The sequence below is a fragment of the Chelonoidis abingdonii genome, chromosome 4 (assembly GCF_003597395.2).
Source record: "Chelonoidis abingdonii isolate Lonesome George chromosome 4, CheloAbing_2.0, whole genome shotgun sequence".
NCBI lineage: Eukaryota > Metazoa > Chordata > Testudines > Testudinidae > Chelonoidis > Chelonoidis abingdonii.
The window spans coordinates 88,434,223-88,456,903 of record NC_133772.1 but is presented as its reverse complement, the minus strand read 5'-3'; the positions used below and the strand labels follow the sequence as shown (position 1 = coordinate 88,456,903).

The following is a 22,681-nucleotide window of genomic DNA, read 5'->3' as shown; positions in this document are numbered from 1 at the left end:
CATGGCCCTGCTGAAGTAAAAGTAAGTTTTGCCATTGACTTCAGTGGGACAAGAATTTCACCTAGGTTTCAAAAATTTGCTTGATGGCTGCTCTATACAATAATTCATTTTGTTGGACTCTAAAATTATTAATTTTGACCTTCTCTAAATGTGATTGATGCCTTCCAGCCAAATGCTTTCATATCTTTGTCAGTACTGAGCAAGAAGTGCCTTGCAGTAGTTGAAGCAGAGTCTAATTAATTATAGGTTAAAACTGCAACATTACGGTCTCTTCTCTGTCTGTACATTCACATGGAAACTACAATGGAAGAACTCAGTTTTTAGGGTCTTGATTTATGGATCTTCAAAGATGGCCTGGTGGTCTGTAATCATAGAATCACAGAATATCAGGGTTGGAAGGGACCTCAGGAGGTCATCTAGTCCAACCCCCTGCTCAAAGTACGACCAGTCCCCACACAGATTTTTACCCTAGTTCCCTAAATGGCCCCCTCAAGGACTGAACTCACAACTCTGGGTTTAAGCAGGCCAACGCTCAAACCACTGAGCTATCCCTCCCCCCTCCCTACTGCATACATGGCATATAGGCCAGCCTGAGAGAGACTCTGTTACAGGAATGTCACCATTTCTGTTCTGTTCATCAGGTGAAAGTGATTTGTTGACTGGAGAATATTTTACTGATGAAACTGCTCTGAGTGTATTCACAACTATCCCTAAATGACATGTCAATGATGTGGACTGGGAAGAAGCTGGTTGTCGAAGACAGACTTAGGTTTTCTGGCCTTGTTGACAAATTAGAATAAGCGGTGGTGAAGACACAAAAAAGTTGAAAAAGGGTATTTGAAAAACAAAGAGATGGACAAACATTCCTGAGGTGTTCGTAACCCTGAGGTTCTGCTGTATTATCAGACACAAACCGGGTTGTAAACTCTGAGGTTGATTATTGCAATTCATCATATTGGAAATGATGCCACACACCCTGAATTAGCTTCAACTGATAGAGAATGCTAAAATCCTGTCTGCTGAATAACACATCAACTGAGTGCTCTGCTTTGGTTCTCCACTGAATACAAAATTCATGATCTCTGTTCTGATATTCAGAGGCCTCTATTGGAGTGTCGTCTAGCCACCTGTAAGATTGCCTCTCCATTTGCAACCATAGACTCATAGGAGTGGAAAGGAACTCGAGAGGTCTTCTAGTCCAGTCCCCTGCACTCGAGGCAGGGCTAAGTATCATCTAGACCATCCCTGATAGTTATTTCTCTAACATGCTCTTAAAAATCTCCAGTGATGGACATTCCAAAGCTTCTCTAGACAATTTATTCCGGTGCTTAACCTCCCTGACAGGAAGTTTTTCCTAATGTCCAACCTAAACTGTCCTTGCTGCAATTTAAGCCCATTGCTTCTTGTCCTATCCTCAGAAGTTAAAGAACAATTTTTCTCCCTCCTTCTTGTAACAACCTTTTATGTACTTGAAAACTTATGTCCCCTCAGTCTTCTCTTCTCTGGACTAAACAAACCCAATGTTTTCAATCTTCTCTCGTAGTCATATTTAAGGCTACCATTTAGGCATGGGTATTTTTAGTAAAAGTCACGGACAGGTAAGGGGCAATAACCAAAAAGTCACAACCAGTGACCTGTCCATGACTTTTACTAAAAATACCCATGCCTAAATCTTAGGTGCTGGGGGCAGGTAGGTTCTCTGGCAGTCACTGCTGCTCGTGTGGGTGGCGGTTAGCTTAGGGCCCTGCCACCACTACTCCTCCAGGTGGGGGTGGCTCATGCTTCACGGCCTTAGTTATGTTTTCTAGCTCTTTATTCATTTTTGTTGCTCTTCTCTGGACTTTCTCCTGTTTGTCCACATCTTTCCTGAAATGTGATGTCCAGAACTGGACACAATACTCCAGTTGTGGCCTAATAAGCGCAGAGTAGAATGAAAGAATTACCTGTCTTGCTTACAACATTCCTGCTAATACATCCCAGAATGATGTTTTCTTTTTTTTCAACAGTGTTACAATGTTGACTCATATTTAGCTTGTGGTCCACTATGACCCCCAGATCCCTTTCTGCAGTACTCCTTCCTAGGCAGTCATTTCCTATTCTGTATGTGTGTGACTGATTGTTCCTTCCTGCATTTGTCCTTATTGAATGTCATCCTATTTACTTCAGACCATTCCTCCAGTTTGTCCAGATCATTTTGAATTTTAATCCTACCCTAAAAGTACTTGCAACCCCTCCCAGCTTCGTATCATCCACAGACTTTGTAAGTGAACTCTCTATGCCATTATCTAAATCGCTGATGAAGATATTGAACAGAACCGGACCCAGAACTGATCCCTGCGGACGTCTCGTGACAGTTAGGTTCCACGGGGACAATGAAGCAGTTGACTTATGAGCACAGGAGACAGAACATTCAGATCTGGAACTAGTTTATGAAACTCATAAAAGATAAGAATGACCGTGGAACTAACCACTTTCAGAGCTAAATGCAAAATCCATTTTACTGACTTAGCTTTCCCTCGCTTTAGATGCACGTACACATCAGCATAAATGAGCAAAACAAAACCAAGAAATATAATACGTACATTAATTAAGTTGTTTCGCTACAGGTTGGGAAAGAAAGGAGAATAGAGAGAACTATTATTTTCTCTATTTTTAAATACTTTCAAAGCACTCAAATACTATGGGGATATGGACTATAGATAGAGGAGCTAGAGAGTTAGTTTGTTTAAATGCATATACTTTCAATGGAATCACTAAAAATCCAGGAAATTACTAGTTAAGACAAGTCAACATGTAAGCAAAACTCAATTCCCATATCTTACTAGCCAAAATGTAACACCCAAATGCTTTGATGGGCACCCTGGCTCCAGAACACACTGCCTTTCAGTTCCATCGTAGATCTACCCACAATGCACATTTTCAGTTCCTTAAAATCACACATACAAACCATAATCTGATCTCAGAAATTTTGGTAGAAGTATAGGAAGTTTCTTCCATTTTGAAAGACAGTACAGTTGGAGACATACACATTAAATGAGGAATACCAGTAGAACTTGGTAACACCTCTCAGACCAGCAGGAAACGTTAAGTGTATTCACTGCATTTTAAGGTCAAAGTTTGAATGATTTTTTTAGGAATCAGATGTGTAGATGCTTATCCATATAGAAGTTACTTGCCATTGCAGCTTCTTGTTAGAGAAACCTTATCCCATCAGCTCCCTTAGTTTTAAAACCAACTTCACCACTGATGCAGCATACTTGTACTCAGCTTTCCAAGTCTTATCCCAGATGGAGGTCTCTCCATTACTAATACAGCACAATGCTGCCACTAGAGGGGAAGTGACATATCCACTTTCTCTACATTCATTTTGGATCATGAGTATCCTCCATTGGTATCCAGCAAGTACAAATCAGAGAATGCCTTTTGTCTGGCTGCCTGCTTCTGTCTCATCTGTGTACCATTTAGACTTCACACCCTCTACCTTAGAGAAGGAAGGGATCTTCGAATTAAGAAAAGCAGTGGGGGTAGGCCAACAATATACTGAAGCAGAACAGAGAGATATCTGATAGCAGCCATTTTAAATATCCTGGTCTGGTTTAAATAATTCATATGAATTCTTAATGTATAATTGATTACACTCTTCAAGTGGGTCTTTGCTGCTGATTGAAATTAGGAAAAGGATAATAATGACATTTTCTAATATTTTTCTTTTATGATTTTGCTTATAGATCAACAGTGGCTTATTAATGAGAAGAAACGACTGGCTTCCCTGCAGCTGCAGCAGAGGGAGTTTGCTGTGCAGACAGAGTCTAAGTCATATGTAGAAGCTGAAGTGCAGAATACTGTGGATTTGGAGATCTGTCCTTCCCTGGTAGAGCAGAACAGGAAGAGATTAGTACAACTGGAGCTTTTGCGGAGTTACTCTTTAAAGAAAGCTGAAAGAAACATAGGGCGGAAAAAGGTCAAGTTCCAGTTGGAGAGGATTGTCAAGAAGCAAAAATTACTGGAAGCCAAGAGAAACCTAGAGCAGCTAGAGGCCAGCTACTGGCTCAGTGAGGATAACCTGAAACAGTCCCAAGTCCTGAACCAAAATACCACAATTACCTCCTGGGATTACAAGTTGCAAAGGAAAAGGAAGTCATTGGGTTCAAGTTCCTTGCAACACAGAAGGCATTCTTTTTGTAATCTTTACCCACCACATGTACCTATTTACAGGTAAGTAAACTTTTATAGAATTTTCCATATTTGTTCCAAGTTTAAGAAATATTTGCTGCCCTAGTATCAGGTAATGTACTACAAACATTTTTATAAGGGTATATTAACCCAAATTTTGTATAAGTCAAAACCCTGTTCCATCTTATAAAAGCAGTTGCACCACTATCACTTCCCTTTAAGTCTCCAGACTTATTTTATGACATATTTTCAAGCGGTTTGTCCTTGTTTTCAAGCTACTGCATCCCACCAAAATCTTTGACCTAATTTCCTTTCACATTGCCCCTGCCTCCAGGGCTGCCCAGAGAGGATGGCAAGTGGGGCAGTTTGCCCCAGCCCCCCACAAACTATATTCTATAGTATTGCAACTTTTTTTTATGGAAGGGGCTCCCGAAATTGCTTTGACCCAGGCCCCCTGTGTCCTCTGGGCAGCCCTGCCTGCCTCCTTGATACCCCTTTCAGTGGCTCTCACACATGCCTCTGCACCTTTTTCATACGTTTAGAATCCCTTTCCTGGACTCTTGGTCAGAACTCCATTTTTGCCTGATTCAAACCTCTCCTAAAAACTCACTTCTGCAGTGTCACCTTAAAAGTAAGGGTACCCTTAACCACTCCCAACACACCCACAACATTTGAACCACCAAAATGTATATATGCTTAAGTTGATTAATCACAGTTAACTAACGTGATTAACTCAACAAAATTAATCTTGATTTAAATAATTTATCGTGATTAATCACAGTTTTAATCGCGCTGTTAAACAATAGAATACCAAATGAAATATATTAAATATTTTGGATGTTTTTCTACATATTCATATATATTGTATTTTATGTTCTAATTGAAATCAAAGTGTATATTATTTTTTTTACAAATATTTGCACTGTAAAAATGATAAACAAGAGTATTTTTCAATTCATCTCATACAAGTACTGTAGTGCAATCTCTTTGTTGTGAAAGTGCAACTTACAAATATAGAATTTTTTTTGTTGTATAACTGCACTCAAAAACAAAACAATGTGAAACTTCAGGGTCTACAAGTCGACTCAGTCCTACTTTCAGCTAATCGCTAAGACAAACAAGTTTGTTTACATTTACAGGAGATAATACTGCCCTCTTCTTATTTACAATGTTTTCAGAAAATGAGAACAGATATTCAGCATTGCAAGGTATTTATGTGCCAGATATACTAAACATTGGTATACCCCCTTCATGCTTTGGCCACCATTCCAGGGGACATACTTCATGCTGATGACACTTGTTAAAGGAATGTGTTAATTAAATTTGTGACTGAACTCCTTGGGGGAGAATTTTATGTCGCCTGCTCCGTTTTTACCTGCATTCTGCCATATATTTCATGTTATAGCAATCTTGGAGGATGACCCAACACATGTTCATTTTAAGAACACTTTTGCTGTAGATTTGACAAAATGCAAAAAAAGTACCAATGTGAGATTTCCAAAAATAGCTACCGCACTCAACCCAAGGTTTAAGAATCTTCCAAAATCTGAGAGGGATGAGGTATGGAGCTTGCTTTCAGAAGTCTTAAAAGAGCAACACTCCAACACGGAAACTACAGAACCTGAACCATCAAAAAAGAAAATCAACCTTCTACCAGTGGCATCTGACTCCGATAATGAAAATAAACGTGTCGGTCCGCAGTGCTTTGGTTTGTTATCGAGCAGGACCTGTCTTCTGCATGGACGCATGTCCCCTGGAATGGTGGTTGAAGCATGAAGGGACATATGAATCTTTAGTGCATCTGGCACGTAAATATCTTCCAACGCCAGCATCTATAGTGCCATGAGAATGCCTGTTCTCAGTTTCAGATGACACTGTAAACAAGAAGCGGGGCAGCATTATCTCCTGCAAATGTAAACAAACTTGTTTGTCTGAGCGATTGGCTGAACAAGAAGTAGGACTGAGTGGACTTGCAGGCTCTAAAGTTTTACATTGTTTGAAAGCAGTTGTGTTTTTTGTTGTTGTTTTTGTTTTGTTTTTTACACACAATTCTACATTTGGAAGTTCAACTTTCATGATAGAGATTGCACTACAGTACTTGTATTAGGTGAATTGAAAAATACTATTTCTTCTGGGTTTTTTTACAGTGCAAGTACTTCTAATCAAAAATATAGAGTGAGCATTATACACTTTGTTTTGTGTTGTAATTGAAATCAATATATTTGAAAATGTAGAAAACATCCAAAAATATGTAAATAAATGGTATTCTATTGTTTAACAGTGCGATTAATCGTGATTAATTATTTTAATCACTTGACAGCCCTAATATATACATATGCAATCTGACTGTACATATAACCCTGCATCATTCCCTTTTCCTTGATATTTTAACTTGATTGAGAAGTCTCTCACTAGACTGTACGCTCTAGAGTTCAGGGACTTGTCTTCTGTTTGTTTTCCTATGAAGCAACCAGCACTCTTGTGGGCATTCTGAAATAATTTATTAATAGTAACAGCATTGCTTTTTGCCTATCACTGACTAAAGTGCTGTATCTGGCTCAGATTTTGAAGCTGGCCAGCCGTTACTAAACTAGCTGGAAATCTCCTCAGAGGGCTCTCTGAAATTTGGGAACCACAGGGTAAGGGTAGGGGGCATAGTGTGATTAATAGTGTTTACAGCTACTGAGTCTCCATGGGCCAAGGACATAATATATACTTATATAGTCACGCAGTGTATGATAGCCTTTGATTTTTTGTCTTGGATTATTTTCACAGCTCTTTCCTGAAGAGGGAAACCACCTCTGAATTATCTACCTCACCAAATATCTATAAATGGCATGAAGGCAATGCACCACGGAAAACGCTATCTCTAGAATATCTACCCAGAACAATTAAAGACAATTCCAGGAGAGATGACCGTAATGATGAGAGGTATAGGTCCTTCTCAACACAGAGACAGCTAACTCAAAAACAAAAGACATCATTGTTTGGAAATGAAAAAGGACCAGAAAAAGACTGTAATGATCCAGTTATCATATTACATATCAACAAAGATAATAAAAAAATGGAAAAATTAGATGATAGACTAATACAAACTGAACCTCAAAGCCAGACCTCTAAGAACGTCTCTCCCAATCAGCTTAAGAAGAAAGGTGAACTTGAAACCTTTATTACAGGGACACAAGTGACCAAAGTGAAGGTATTAGGAGATTCAAGTCAGCCTACAGGGAGACAGCTAGAAGAAAGTGAAGCCCAGGCATCTCATAAAAAGTCTAGAATGGATTTAAGAGGAGAGAGCCAAGATTCACTTCCAGAAAGCTTTATTAAGGAAGTGAAAAAATCAATAGTGTTTGGGAAGCCACCATCAGGTTATCTAAGTCAAACAGCAAGGAACTTGAAAAGAGAGCCAAAGTCATCCCTGCCAAGTCATGACAGGCAGTTAGTGGAAAAGCAGGAGTTTCTGATGACAGCTACTTCAGTAGGGAACCTTAATAAGATAAACATCCAGACACCACTCCGTTACATTGAAAAAAAATGGCACAGTGCTGAGGTGTTGAGTGTTGGAATCTCAAAAACAGCCACAGATCTGCTAGGGAACTGGCAAGAGGATGATGAAAATGACTTTTCTGATACTGATAGTTCCTACTCTGTGGATTCTCTCTCCTGTGCTTATGCAAAAGCCTTGACCGAGCAACTGAAACAGGAAGATTCAGACAGGAATAAATGTATCACCAACCCAGAAGATTCCGAAAGTGATGATAGTCAGATGTCTCAAGACTCCCTGATAGAAAAAGAAAATACAGCCAAAAAACGAAGTAAAAAACATTTTCACAAATTAATGGTTCAACAAAAGCCAGTTAAGTTTTACAAAGGCAGATACGACCACCATATCTCACCTTTGGTGACCTCATCCACATCACGCAGTGGATTGGCAAAGACTGAAAGAAGCTTTTCTCTGGATAGCTTAGCTGATGCAGAAGAGGTGTTAGCAGAAGATCTGGTAGAAGAATCCAAATCTGATTCATCTGATGAAGTGCCTGCAGAGATATTTTGGAGGCTGCAGAGTCCTAGGTCCCCAGCCATACAGACTGAGGAATACCAGAAGCCTGGAACCTGTGACAAAGATGTAAAAGGAACAAATTATGATCTAAAACAGAGCAGTTCTTTTTATCTGGATATTCAAACACAGTCCATTTGCAATAATACTGGCAAACAGCCATTGAAAGAGATGAAGGTTTGTTTTCTAGAGCAAGAAGGGTCTGTTGATCAAAGACTTAATTCTACAAGTGGAAACCCTTTGACGCTCACTGATGCTTTGTCTTCATATGACTCAAAAAGTGAAATCAGCAGCCCCAGAATAGTTGTACCTTCTTTTCATAAAAATTTACAATTTCGTGGTGCTCATTTGAGCAAGCTGGAATGTTGGCTGAAGAAAGATGACCTAAAGCAGTCAGCTGCTGAAGTATCTTTTGTCTCTGGCTATAAGCAGTTACGTAGTATTTCTCATGTATCACATGGCGTAAATGAGATAAATGCAACTTTCTCCTCTGATGGATCAGAAATACCATTACCAGAAACAACACATTTTGAGATAGATGAAAACAAAGTTCCTGAGAGTGGATCTTTATTAAGTAAGATGGTCAAAGAAAATGCAAATTCTGATGAAAATTCTGTCTTAGAATCTCAAGGTGTTAGGTCATTGTTTGTCAGTTCAATAGGACCGAGCACTTCATGTGTTCCCATTTCAACATTTTCAGCAAAACGTGGTTATTATGTCAAGTCAGTTCATCCTAAACACAAACAGCTTACTGTATCATCTACTTATGGATCTACTGTTGAATACACACAACAGTATAGCTGTTTGAAAAAAACCTCCATGACAGATTGTTTGTTACCAGTATCTGGAAAAGAAGAGGGCTCTCTCCCCACAATTTATCCTGAACTGCCCAAGGATCAGGATTCTAAAAAAATATCATTAATTTCAACTCCATCTACATATGTTTTACAGCAGAGAAATTATCATGGAAATTGTGATTTAGAAGATAATGATTGTGATAATTTGATAATGGAATCAAAAACAATAGATTCAAACACTAGAGATGCATCTGTCAATGCAGCTACCAGTGGATTGTCTAAAGGGCTGTCTCCTGATACAACTTCAATACCCCCAGTAGGAACATCTTCAGAAAAACAGGGAATATATGAAAAATATGGCCAGCTCTTTGCAAAAGAGGGAACATCAACATCGCATGATGAGGGTTTCTTTCTCAGTGACCTGTCAAACAAGAATAGGAATACTGGTATAAAAAAAAGTTATACACTTCGGAATTCTGTTGAACAAGGAGAAAATTCTGCTGGTAAAGTAGGTCTACTCAGTTACAGGGGGAATAATTTTGAATCTGTGCAGAAGATGGATTACCAACAGTTGTCTGCAGGAGAAATAACCATAGACAAAGATTTTTCTTCTGAAAGAAAACCCTGTCACACTGGTCCTGCAACCTTTCCCCAGGATGCTAGTTATGACCAATTCACAATATCAATAGACACTTTTCAGAAAGAGTTGGTCTGTAATACAACAAGTAGAGATATCCTAACTGAAACTGCCTTGGAGGCCCCTTCATTCAGAGATACTGAAGAATATGAACAGAAGGAAGAAAATCCGTGTTCACAAAATAATTGTGAAATTCAAAGGAAAGTTGTTTTAAAGAATGATTTTCTTGAAAGTTTACAGGCTGACAATCCTGAAAGTTGCTTATCCCTACAGCTTTTGGAAGACACCACGTTATGTCCTGAGATTATAAGAAAAGAAAGGAGAGAAAGTAAAGAAAAACATAATCTGAGTTCTCACCCTGTAGGCCAGGAGAGGTCTTCATCCAAATATAGAAATTTGGTGGTAGATGAATTAAGATACCTTAATGTGAACTTAAATGGAAAAAACACTGCGCTCTCAACTGCAGCTACTTGTGAAATTAGAGATGAATCCACCTCACAGTCCAACTCAACTGAATTTTACTATGACACAGCAAAAACTAATCTTTTCCTATGTGCTTCTGAACCTGAGAAATATAATACACAACTGCAGGATCTTACAACAATTAATGAAATTTGTGATACCAGATCTAATCTCAGTATAGAAAACAATGTTGAAAAAAGTTGTTGTTCTGGAACTAATTCTAATTGCCTTTGCACAATGTGCTGCTTAAAATCTGAAGAGCAGAAAAACAATATGTATAAAAAGGCTGAAGGTCCTGTGGGGTATGATGCAGCCGTTCTCTCTGATGATACCCAGACCAAGAACAAATCCTTTCCTGAATCAAGAGAAGAAAATGAAATTGCTTTTTCTTGTATGGTTCGTAGTGAAGGTGATTTCTCAGGAGAGGTTTTGTTTGTTGGAGGAACCAGTAATTATGTAAAAACAAACTTTGGAAAAGTGCTTGAAAACAATACAGTTATATCAGACACTGCTTTCCAAGAAGAGAGTCCAAGTGTGAATAACAAATCTGAATGCACAAAGGAGGCAGCTGATCCTGAAGATGAAATTATCCTGGAAGAGACTCTGGTTCCCTATCAGAGTAAAAAAGTAAACACCACTGAAGAAATTGCTAAACTGGTTAACAGTGTCATCAAGTTGGAAAGCAATATTTTGGAAATTAAAGCTAGACAGACTGAAACTGTACATAACTACTCTGTAGTTGAAGCCCAATGTGATATTGGAGAAAGGAGCAGAAATAATTTGGAAAACAATAGTCTAGTTCAGAGATCAAAAGAGCCCAGTGATCTTGTGGCTTGCAAAGATCACCATGAGTTTTACAAAAAGCTGCACACAACAGTACTGCGTGAAGAGGCAGAGAAAGAAGAATCAGGTGTATATAGTGGTGGTGGTGTAGGACACACTGATGAATCAAAAACAGAGGAGATTTCTGACAGCTGCATTCAGACAAGTAGCTTTCATGGAAATAAAAGGAAAGCAATCATGAAAATAAATTATTCTTCAACAGAGACTGAAGCTGCTTCTAAAAGCATTCCTTCATCAGTGTGTTCCAGCTCCTCAGATTTCTCTGAGAATACTATAGGCTTCCTTGATACTTATGAGGAGTTGAAGCAGACTAACAGAATAATAGAAAATGTGTTGAATACTAAAAGTATAGCCAGAACAATACCAGGTAGTTCTGGAGAAGAGAACTCTTTAGAAAATGGTGAAAAGGAACAAAAAAATGCTTCTAGTGATACAAGTGAAATTTGTATAACAGACTGCTTGGTGATGGCCCATGAGAACTTTCTTGAAAAAAACAGAGTTGATGGAAGCATAACTAACTCAAAAATGATTGAGAGTGAGGACCAAACTAATGTAAAAGACCGTGAGATGTTGGTTAGCACAGGGAGAGGTGAACTGCACACAAATGTAAATGTTTCATTTACGCAAGAGATTCCAGCTCTAGATCAGATGTATTCTGACAGAGACAACAGTGAAAAATTTATAATTGAATCTGAGATCCCAGAAAGATACTTTACAGCTTCCAACCTAGAAGAACAAGATGTTTTGTCAGTTGATACTTCAGGGTTGACAGGAGGTAGCCATGATGCAATTGAAAAGAAGGGCAAGACAGATATAATGAACAAATTGGTGGAAGACATCAATAACTGTGACAGTTCAGTTGATGATAGTGCAGTAATTGAGAAAAATGTAATCAGAGGAAAATCTGGAAGACTTATTAAAGAGAATAGCAATACAGATAAGAGTTCTTATACCGACTATACTGAGTATGGGGTGTCTGAAGATTTGGATGTAAATTTTATTGGAAACAGACCTGATAATTTTGAATCTGATCCAATGCGCTTCATAGCACAAGAGAAGCAGAAAACACATCAGATAAATCTGGAACAAATGGCTAAAGCAGATGTAATAAATGAAAGTTTGAAAACGTATAATGCATCTGTTTTTAGAACAGATAAAGAAAGGAAGGCTTTCAAAGAAAACATTGAGAGTCGAGAACTGACTGCTTCAGAAAATCAAAATGAAGTTCCACCTGAAAACAAAGGCAGCCACCAACTGACAAATAATAAATTAAATGAGATCTTAAAAGAAAGTCATTGGGTATCTAAAGATTGTTCTAGAAATGATGCCAATGTTTCCTCAGTACTTAATAAACAACCACGTACCCCAGAAACTATAAAGTCTTCTGAAGAAACTCAACAGTGTTTGCTTAAAGTCTTTCCATGTCAGTCTGTAAATCATCCTTTATATTTTGGAATAAATAACAGCACAGAAGTTGTGCAGAATGATCCCACTGTGTTAAGAGGACATGTAAAGTCATTTAATAGCAATGCTGGTACGGGAGTTGTTCTTCCTTATTATGAAACATTAATGGAGAATGATGTGCATGTTGGAGCACCCAGTACGCTTATCAAAGAGAGAAGAGATGAATCATTGTCTGATAAAATGCAAAATAAAGACCGTGATTTTCTGCTAACAATGATCATGCAGAACAAGCAGAGGGAAGGACACTTTGTATTAAACAACACATCTAATTATGCTGTATCTGGGCAATTTCCTGATAGGGATGACATAAATTCAACTTCCTCTATTGCAGAGTGTCATGAATCCATAATTGTTACACCTAGTCAAGGCGCAAGAAATAATTCAGTTTCCCTGGGAAGGTTAGATTCTCCTGAAGATATAATTCAAAATGTGAGCAATTCTGATGCAGAGCACAGCTTAAGCACAGGCTTAAGTGTGGGAGGAAAATCAAAAGTTCGCTTTAATTCCTTAGATGATATAGTTCAAGAAGGAAGTATGGATGCATCAATGGATGTGTCTGGTCCACAGACTTCAGATAATGAAAATCTGCTTTCCTCTTCAATGTTGAAAGATAATGCTATGAGAGAGAAAAGAAAGCAATCACTACCAGAGGTCTGTTCTCAGAAAGATTTTCAAAATATTAATATAAGTCAGAAAGAATTAGCACAATGCAATCAGACAGAGAAATGTTCAGCTGCAGACTATATTAAAACAGACTGTAGAAGTAGTAGTGAAAGGATTCCTGATGTATTTGGATATCAAACTGAACCCAGTGAGATTCAGGCATATGGGGCTTCTAGAGATCTTTGTGTGGGATATCCAGACAATTCTGCAGTTGCTTCTGAGACCCTTTTAGAAAGTATTAATCAGCCCTTGTGGAAAAATGCTCATTATGATGAACACTCTGTAAGATATAATATGAATTCTTGTGTTTCTAAATATTCTGCTGGTCTGCTGAAGAATAGCCCTGCTACACATGCAAATGTGTTGGTAGACAGCAGAGAAAACAAATGTAAAATTGATGCTGTTTGTTTTGGAAAAACAAAATACTTTGAAAGTGAATCAGTAGATTTGGATGTGCCTATACTTGTTTCTAATGATCTCTCTGTAAATCAAAAAGATGATGAAAGCAAAATTTGTTCTGCAGTTGGAGAGAGAGAGAGAACAGACACACAGCATGATGAAATCACTGAAGAGGTAGTTGGAGTAGATCAAAAGCAAGAACAAAGTCAAGATTCTTTCCAGATTTGCCATGGTATAAAAGAAAAACTATTGTGTTTATACCCAGAAGACTATATTGGTAGCTGTGGCATGAAACTACCGGAGAAGAGCTTGCTTACTTATCAAAGTCTTGAACAAATTAGCAATAAGGAAACAAAATCTCTTACCTTATGCACTGTGGAAGATGTTCCAGCTTATTCAACATTTAAAAGTTCCAACAATCTTAGAACCTCTGAAACCTCTAATTTGCCAGAAGATTCAAAATCTTTGAAATTTAGGCATCTTGATGACTCATTGCAAGACATTTCTTTGACTGACCGGTTGTCATCTACTTTTACAAATCCTCATTCTCCACAAGAAAATCAAGAGAGAGAGTTTCCTCGAGCATTTCCAAAAGTTTCTTACCCATCATTAAAAATGTTTTCAGAATATCCTCTTACTGCTGAGATTGGTTACAATGAAACTAGCAGATACGATGTTTCACATACAACTACTTCAAACTGTTCTGCATTTGATATAGTACAAATACAAGCGAGTCAATCTGATGATGCTGTGATATTTGACGAGCAGCCATCTGCTTCAGCCAGTATTGTACTTTCTCTTACAAATGAAAAGGAACATCTCCTAGTAGCTGATACAAAATCTACCTCTCAAGGATATCCTGCTGAAGATGGAAAATCAATAAATAAAAGTAACTCTGAACAACTCAGCAGTGAAACAGAAGTTGATAAACAACCCTGGGATAAAGTTTCGCTACAACAAGCATTTTTAGAAAACTTAGGGAAAGTAGAAGATGGTGTTTCTATGTCATCATCATTAGCTGTTGGGGATGCTAGAAGAGCAACTCTTAATAAACAAGAAAATATGAGAGAGAGAATTAGCAGAAATGAGAAAGAATTGCATTCAAACATAGAGAAGGTACTTCCTGCAACAGACAGGAAGCAGAGAAGAACATTTTTGAGAAAAGATCCTGTTGAAAATCAAGCCATAGCGCCATCAGTTTTTGCCAATAAGTTAATGGACCCACAAATTACAATATCACAAAACCCATGTTCAGGAAACATTAGTGTGGATTCCAGGTACATGTACAATCTGTACGGGGGAGTATGTCCCACAAATAACAATGCTGCTGATCCCAAAGAAACATATCACACTGCCTCAAATTTTGAAATAAATTCTTGTGCAGATTTACAAGACAATTGGCAGGCTGGGCATGCCCGGGAAAAAGATCAAAGAATAGCAAATGTAAGCAGTGGAAAAGGTATGGTACATTGCAAAAATAATGCATGTTCAAATGTTGATAGTCCTGACAACTTTCAGATAGTGGCAGATAATATAATGAAGATTAAGCAAAAGACTTCAAAATCAGAAAGGCAAAATCTTTCTGTCATGAAAAATGAGAATATGTCCTTCAGAATTTTACCAGAAAACAGTTCTTTGCCTCCACAGGAACCCAAGTTGGTATTACTTAGGAATGAAAAATCATACTTTACTGCACAAAATACAAAGCATTGCAAACAAGATGAACAAAGAAATTGTTTACAGAATCACATATTGTCAGCCCCAGCTATTTCTGCAATCTCTGATCTTGAATACACTTCAGAAGTTTCGTCTAAGGCACATCTTTCTTTGTATCCTGCCTCTAAATCTTTACAAGAATTGAATATGAGTGTTGAACCTCCATCTCCAACTGAAGATGATCTTCATGGAATTGAAAGATTTTCAAAATTGGAGTCAGATAATTTCATACTGGCTAAATATAAACCTAGATTGCAGCGAAGATTGGTACAAACTCAGAGACTTGCTAATTATGATCCAAAAAGCTCACAAAATTATGGGGAGAGAAGCCAAGGCAGCAACTCCTTAGAGCCCTCTGCTATTCACTATTCAACTGCTTTGGCACATAGAGCTGGTCGTTCCATGGATATAGAAGCAAAAAAACATTCAAATAATACTACTTTACCACAGTGCAATGAAGAGACAATTGAAGAATTGAGAGATCAACCAGAAGAAACAGATTTATTTTTACAGGACAATAAAGATGCAATGCATTTTAGTTCAAGTGATATCAATCCATACATTCATCCATGGCAGCAAGATGGACTCTGCAAGATTGGTTGGAAGCAATATGTTTTTGGTAGTGCAAGTGATGTCTCTTGCAGTCAGCCTCCTATAAGCCTGGATAATCATAAGGTTATGAGATGCTCCAGTGTGGATAATGGACTGAACTCTCAAAACTCCCCCTTTCACTCTCATCTCAGTTCTTATGCTAATGCAAAAGTACTATCAAGCACTTTAAGCAGCATTGAAGACCCCCAGGGATGGGATGATGCAAGACAGGGCTTTGAATCTACATATTCAAGTGACAACAGCAAGCATTATGTAAATATATCCAGTGAGATACTTGAAACAAACCTCAAAAACAGAATTTCAAAATTTGAGAATCCTTCTGAGCAACCTGGAAACACTTCCATGCAAGTTGATGAAATTGTACTCCTCTACCCTTCTGAGTCAGAAACAGCCTCCAAAAAACCACAAGGCATTACTTGTGAGCAGGGAACACAAACAATGGCTACAGGAAGGTATAAAAGACAGAAAAGGCACCGGAGAAGTTATACAGATGTTTCTGCAAGAAAACAAGACGCAAGTAGGAGTTCATTTCAGCGACCTTCTTCTTGGGCGAGCATGCAGAATCTGTCCATGCACCTATCGCAGCTTCTTCATAACACTTCCGAGCTGCTGGGAAACCTCTCCCAACAGAATGTTCTAGATAACGAGCAGAATGCCAAAATCAATCAGAGAGGAATTGCTGAAGAGATTGCAAGGGCTGCTATGTCAGACAGTTGTACTCAAACTACAGGAGATGTAGGCATTCAAGCTGATATTTCAGAACATCCACAAAGCAAAAACAAAGAAAATCTATTGCAGGCAAAAATTGAAAATGAATTGATGAAAACTCAGGAAGTGAATGTGATTGTGAAAGTGGTAGGTTCAGATACTGTATGTAGGTCTCAGGAAAAGAAAGATGTAGGTCTAACTGTTCAAGCGAGAACTCCAGAAAGCACTGAAATGAGAATGCAGAGCATGCCTGACTTCAATGACTCTGCTGCTAATATTTTGGGAGATTCCTTTATGCATCTGCCTTCGTTAGCCAGAGCCTCCACTCCTATCTTAGATTTTCAGAAACCACCATTCAGCGCACAGCAGAATGTTTCTTTTGGCAGTCCCAGAGTTTCTCCTGTTGTATCATCTTCCCTGAGTTCAGGACAAGATGAATCTTCATGCACAGTAGTTAGCAGCTCTACTTCTAGTACGTCTCAATCTCCAGCACATTACACTCAGGATAAGAGAACTGTTGATGAATCTGATATTGCAGCAGAAAGGAAGCTATGTTATAAAAACACCTTATTAGTTGACAGAGCCTCTTCCCCTATTCTGACACTTAGTGCAAATCCAAGCAACCAGGTTACCTGTAAGATGTCCATTTGTTCTATCAAGGGATCTGTGGAACATCCTCTTGATACTTCAAGTTTGCTAAGTAATCAAAAAAAGCAAGGATCACGTTCATGTTCTGGCTTTGGCACCTTGGAGCCTCATGTAGACAATTCTTCACAAACAGAAACAGACAATGAATCTACCACCTCTAGAAATAGCAAGGAAGTGAGCAAGAAATCCGGAAGTTTCTCAGATAAGAACACAGCTAAAGAGTTCTTAGGAATAGGTGTTTCAAAAGAATTGAAGGAAAAGCACAGGTTCACTGTTGACGCACACACTACAATTCGTGCAAAAAGACTGTATCATTCAAGTAGTACTTTAGAGGTTTCTGGCCATGGGGAATATTTAGTTGATGATCTCAAAGAGCATGTTCCAATGGAACGTTCACTACATTGTATGTATGTCACCAGAAGAGGAAGAGGCTCTTCAGGAAGAATCAGATATGACAAAACCAGTGGAAGTTCTGATGCCTCTTTCATTAAAAACCACTCTCAGACTTCTTTTGTTGAGGAATGTAGACATTCCCCTCCAAATTCTGACTTGCTTTTTAATCAAGAAATTAGCACGTGTTGGTCAAGCAAGACAAATGCTGATGGAGCTCCAGAACATCAGATAGAAGCCTCTTCTGCACAGTTCCACCATTCCTTTTGGAAAAATCAAAATAGTTGCCCTTTTCCGCTTTCTAAAATGAGTGACGTGCATGTACCCCTTCAAGATGACGATGCAGCATCGGCTTCTGCAAGTGAATGTAATACTGAAATTTTACTAAACGAGAATGCCTCCTTAGTGAAGACACACAAGCCACGAAACTACAGTCTTCGTGACTTGCCCCTACACAATAAATTTATCAACTGGTGTGGAGTGAAGGGCAGTCCTCCGTCCTCAATAATTAGCTTGACTGGCAGTGCTGCTGATTTACAAAATCAAATGGAAAAGAAGCCAGTCAGCAAACAAGGAACTGAAACAGAAGGGAAATCCCAGCCTTGGGAAAGTAGAACAAGAGAAATTGAGAGACTTCGAAGAGAGCGTGCCCAGATTATGTCTGGCATACATCTGGATATGAAGCAGCACCCTCTTACTGTAGAGCTTACTGAAGCAAAGCTGAATTATGGAATTGGGGAAACAGATGCACTGCTGAGAATTCTTCAGAATGGAACAGGGGAGGATCTGACTTCAGTTCCCATAAAGCAGCAACTTTATGAAAGGTAAATTACTTAAAATAGTTTTGTGTGGAATCTCATGCATTTTAAATACACTTTAATAATAAACATAACAAGTGTTAAATATTCAGTTTATTAAGAGATCTTAACTGGAGAACAGAAAAATTTGTGTGAACGAGTGTAACATTAAGATTCTCTTACCCATAGTAAATGATAATTAAGAACAAGGCTTTTGCTGTAATAATGGAAATAGGAAGAAATACAAGCTACAGATTATTCAGGTCTAACGTCCTCCTTCTACTAAGTTAACCAAAATCATTAGCAGCTATGAGAATCACATGCACATATCTCTGTACTGTAAGCCATCAGAGTAGGATTCTGTTGAGTTACTGCAATGTAAAAAAATTTGACACCTCAGTATTTTTATAACAATATTTCATTCTTGTTTCTGTTAACAAATACTGCTATGTGAAGGTGGCAAAAACAAATAATAAAAAGACGATGGTGGAGAAACTAGGAAAAATTAAGCCCTTTTTATAGGTATTCTTATAATAGGGTAATATTTGTATTGGAAATCAGGAAGTTATCATTATAATCTATAAGTTTAAGACCAGTATTGAGCTTATCTCTTGATTTTCCCCCTCTCCCTCCCAGTTATTAAAAACATGAAAATGAGTTCTAATTCTTTGTACTCATTTCTTACTATTTTAATGGTTTAGCATTTCTGCAGCTCCTGTGATCATGTCACTGAGAGGGGCTGTGCAGGAGTCCTGTGCAGTGGAATATATCACTCTGGAAAACTGAGCTTTGTAACTTTACCAGGTGCATACCTTGTAACTCTGACCTTGTACCCTTTAATAGGCACATGAAGACAATCAAAGCCCTGAGAAAGCAGAGGGAGGAAAGGCTTCAGAGCTTTAGGAGAACCCGTAGTCTCAGTCCACAAAAGCATCTGAGCCTGATGCAGACGTTGGACACAAACCAGCGGGATCTGGATCTCCCCAGCAGACGCCGAGAGTATCTGCAGCAACTGAGAAGAAATGTAGTAGAAAATACTAGGTAGGGACGCACAAACGGGAACCGTGCTGCTCTGAGGTGTACATGCACAACTCCCATTTTATTCACTAAGGTGGACAGTGATGTGTCTGTGGTAGAATGAGCACATAGATTCTCATATGGAATGCCAGATGTAGAAGAAGTGAACTTTGGGGCAGGAGAGTTGTTTATTATTTTGTTCTAGAGAAGGCAAAAATTTCCCGTACGAGTTTTGGTCAATTTGATTTCACTTTTCAAACTATTAACCTAGAAAAGATTCTCAGGACTTAGGGAAAACTGATTCCCCATTGCAAAGAAAATGCCGCCTAGTTCATATCTGCCTAGTTTTAACTGATAGTCTGAATAGTAAACCATGGACTTATTTTTGCACATATACAATGTTTAGCAAAAGACTTTCTTAAAAGCAAAAGCAAGATTGCACCCCACTTATTATGAATTACTCACCAACCTCTCCTTTCACTCCCCACCCAAAGAGCCAAGGAAGAGAGATGAGATTTGCATTATACTCTAAATATCAACAAACTTGGGCTCTGTCAGACCAGTGAGAGAAGTGAATTCCAGGGTCCAAGGGCTGTCTGCTGGGAACCCCAGCCCCAAGTTGTTTGAATGTAGAGACTTCCCCAGCTGAACTTTGCAGCCCTGGTGGTAGATGGGGAGAGAGGCAGTCTAATAGATAATTGGGACCTTTGTTTTATTGAGCTTAATAGATCAAAATCAGCATCTTAAGTTGCTCCTATATGTTAATAGGACGTCACAGAGGTGTAAGTATTCTCACTGTGGTGAATACCAGACATGCACCCTGAATCCAATTTTCAAGCTCAGTGCAAAGGAGATGTGAATGTGGTGATTGCACAGTCTGGGAACTGGGGATAGCAGGTGGGAAAGGATAAGTGATGCAACTCGTGCCAAGGCTTTCCAGGTCCCTGTGAGAAGATCATGTCAGGGGTGGTCATTGAATTGACTCACTGTGGGAGTTCCATGCTGCCCATTAAGAGAGAGAGCGAGAGAATTAGAGGCATGTGTTTGGGGGAGTGGGGGTGGGAGTGAGGGGTTAACCGAGAAGCAAGAGGGGGCATAGTGGGGTGATGAGATGGGGCTGTTGTTTCAGTAGAACATGTATTGGTGAGTTTTGTTACTGCTGCAGATACAGTTCTTCTTCACACATAATGATACATATTGAAGATATTGTATTTAAATAAAGCCTGAGGTGACCATGTGCGCATTTTTCTTTAAATGTTCAGCAGGGTGGAGAGAAACTAGGTAGCTATTCAGAAGCTCTTCCGTGAAGCAGGGAGAGACCATATTTTGTAGGAATAATCCTGTTTTCCTTATTATGAAGTTCCTTTTTCAGTGTTGGAAGAAAGCAACTCTTTCTGTGATTCTTTACCATTGTCCCATGGCATTGTATCAGACATTTCTTAGTGTGTCTTTTTCCCACCCCCAATCTTTAGAGTCCAAGAACCAAAGAGGAGGATTGCCCAGTATCCTTCAGAGATTGAACTACTACTCCGAGACTATCAGAGGGCACGAGAGGAGGCCAAGACTGAAATTGCAAGAGCAAGGGACAAACTTCGGGAGAGAGCTGAGCAAGAAAAGAGACGTATACGAGAGCAAATATTTTCTCATCTACAGAAGGTGAGCGTTAAATTACTGTAGTTACTGAACTGTTCTGCATGACTCATGTTAATGCAATTTTTTTTTTTCTCTCTCTTTTTTTTTTTTAAGTAACTGTGATGGTGATTAAGCCCAAGGCAGATCTTTATCTTTAATTTTGTCTATTAAGGAGGTAAAGGTAATAAGGAATAATCTTGTTAACTTGTATTTAAAAACAAACAATCCCATACTGATTCACTGGTGGTGGTTCTGGCCTACCTTTGTGCAATAGTGTCATTTTATTGACAATCAGTATGCCATGTGTGAGAAGATGTCTTTAAGCCATCAGTGCTGGATGTGAATGCATGTAATGACTCTACTGATATAGGCTTAACGTGGTTGAATTCTGTATGTTAAAATGACAAGATAAAAAGAAAATCTTTTGCCATCCTTTTTAATCTGCTTCTCTCTCTTTCTCCTTAGTCTGGTGTGTGTTTGCCTCTTCCATTTGTTTTGTATTTTGTCACTCTTACTGTACACATGAGAGTTTTGCTGGGGTTTTTTGTCTGACTTTGGAATGGTACCATGTTACCTTCAGGTCACTCTGCCTAATTTGTGACCATATTTTTCCTATTGCTTTGTCACCTCTTCTGAGCAGAAGCTGCAGTAACCCTCTGAGACATTCCCCAGGGTACAATCTGGACTGCTGAGCAGTGGTGTTTCCTTAATTCTCTAACCTGGGGTGCCTTTTACACTGCTTTGGGGTCGGAACAGCCACCCCTGGTCTGCTCACACATCCTTCAGCATGTAAATTCACTCCCAGCTAAATGCAGGAGCGCACTGACAGTCACTCATGAATTACATACAAAGCAACACCTGCAAGCTCTCCAGTCTCAGTCTTGTTCCCCTAGAAATGTGTATCTTGTACTGTCCAGCACACTACTGACCAATGCACTCTCATAGAAAGTCCATCATTTCATCAAAGGAAAATGGTATATGCACCAGCCTTGTTATCCCAAGTGGAGTTTTCCACACACTTGAATTCAAACGCTCTGGTTAAGATAAAACAATAAGATAAATGTATTAACTACAGAAAGATTTTAAGTGATTACAAATGATGATGCATAAAAGTCAGGATTGGTTACAAAAGAAAATAAGAGTAATAGTCAAGCTAATACCTAACTTAACAAGCTAGGTGAACTTAAAAGCAAAGATTTTGTGTCACCGTACACTGTTGTAAATTTCATAAGCTAGGTCTCCTTTCAGCCTGAACCACTCCTCCTTAGCTTAGTTATTTGAGAGTTGCTGATGTCATGAGCAGAGATGAGAGAAGGAGAGGTGAAGTCAAGTGTTTTTCTTTCCCTTTATAATTCAGTTTCTTGTGCTAGAAGCATCCTTCCTGAGTCATGGTGACACACAGTTCATTGTGGATGTGAGGTTTGAGTCGTCCCTGTGATGAAATGTAAATTTATTGTTTACACCTTCCCTACCAGTGCGTTATGTCAAGGCAGGGACTCACTTGAAGAGATGCAAAGAGGAACAATTGGAATTTCAAGGAGATTGTTTGTTTGTTTTTTCTCTTTCTTCCCCCCTCACCCTCTCTTACCACATTCTTGACCTAGAGTGTCCACATGAATGGTTTTTATGGTTATTCAGTCTCCATAATCCATACAGTCTTGGACTT

The 22,681-nt window shown here is 38.8% G+C and overlaps 2 protein-coding genes across 9 annotated transcripts in view; one reads left to right on the top strand and one right to left on the bottom strand.

The window, feature by feature from the left end:
* Positions 1–22,681, bottom strand: part of CDAN1 (codanin 1) — a 95,903-nt gene that overhangs the window by 10,446 nt on the left and 62,776 nt on the right. The gene's annotated exons all lie outside the window — the stretch shown is intronic.
* The window catches only part of STARD9 (StAR related lipid transfer domain containing 9), a 171,119-nt gene that overhangs the window by 132,947 nt on the left and 15,491 nt on the right, over positions 1–22,681 (top strand). For all 7 annotated transcript variants that reach the window (XR_004373843.2, XM_075065444.1, XM_032781495.2 and 4 more), the window contains 4 exons: positions 3,729–4,215; positions 6,949–18,393; positions 19,210–19,407; positions 20,856–21,039. Coding sequence is in view for 6 of the 7 variants with exons in the window: in XM_075065444.1 (XP_074921545.1) it covers positions 3,729–4,215; positions 6,949–18,393; positions 19,210–19,407; positions 20,856–21,039 (12,314 nt within the window). In the remaining variant the exon portion in view is untranslated. The remainder of the gene's footprint in view (positions 1–3,728; positions 4,216–6,948; positions 18,394–19,209; positions 19,408–20,855; positions 21,040–22,681) is intronic.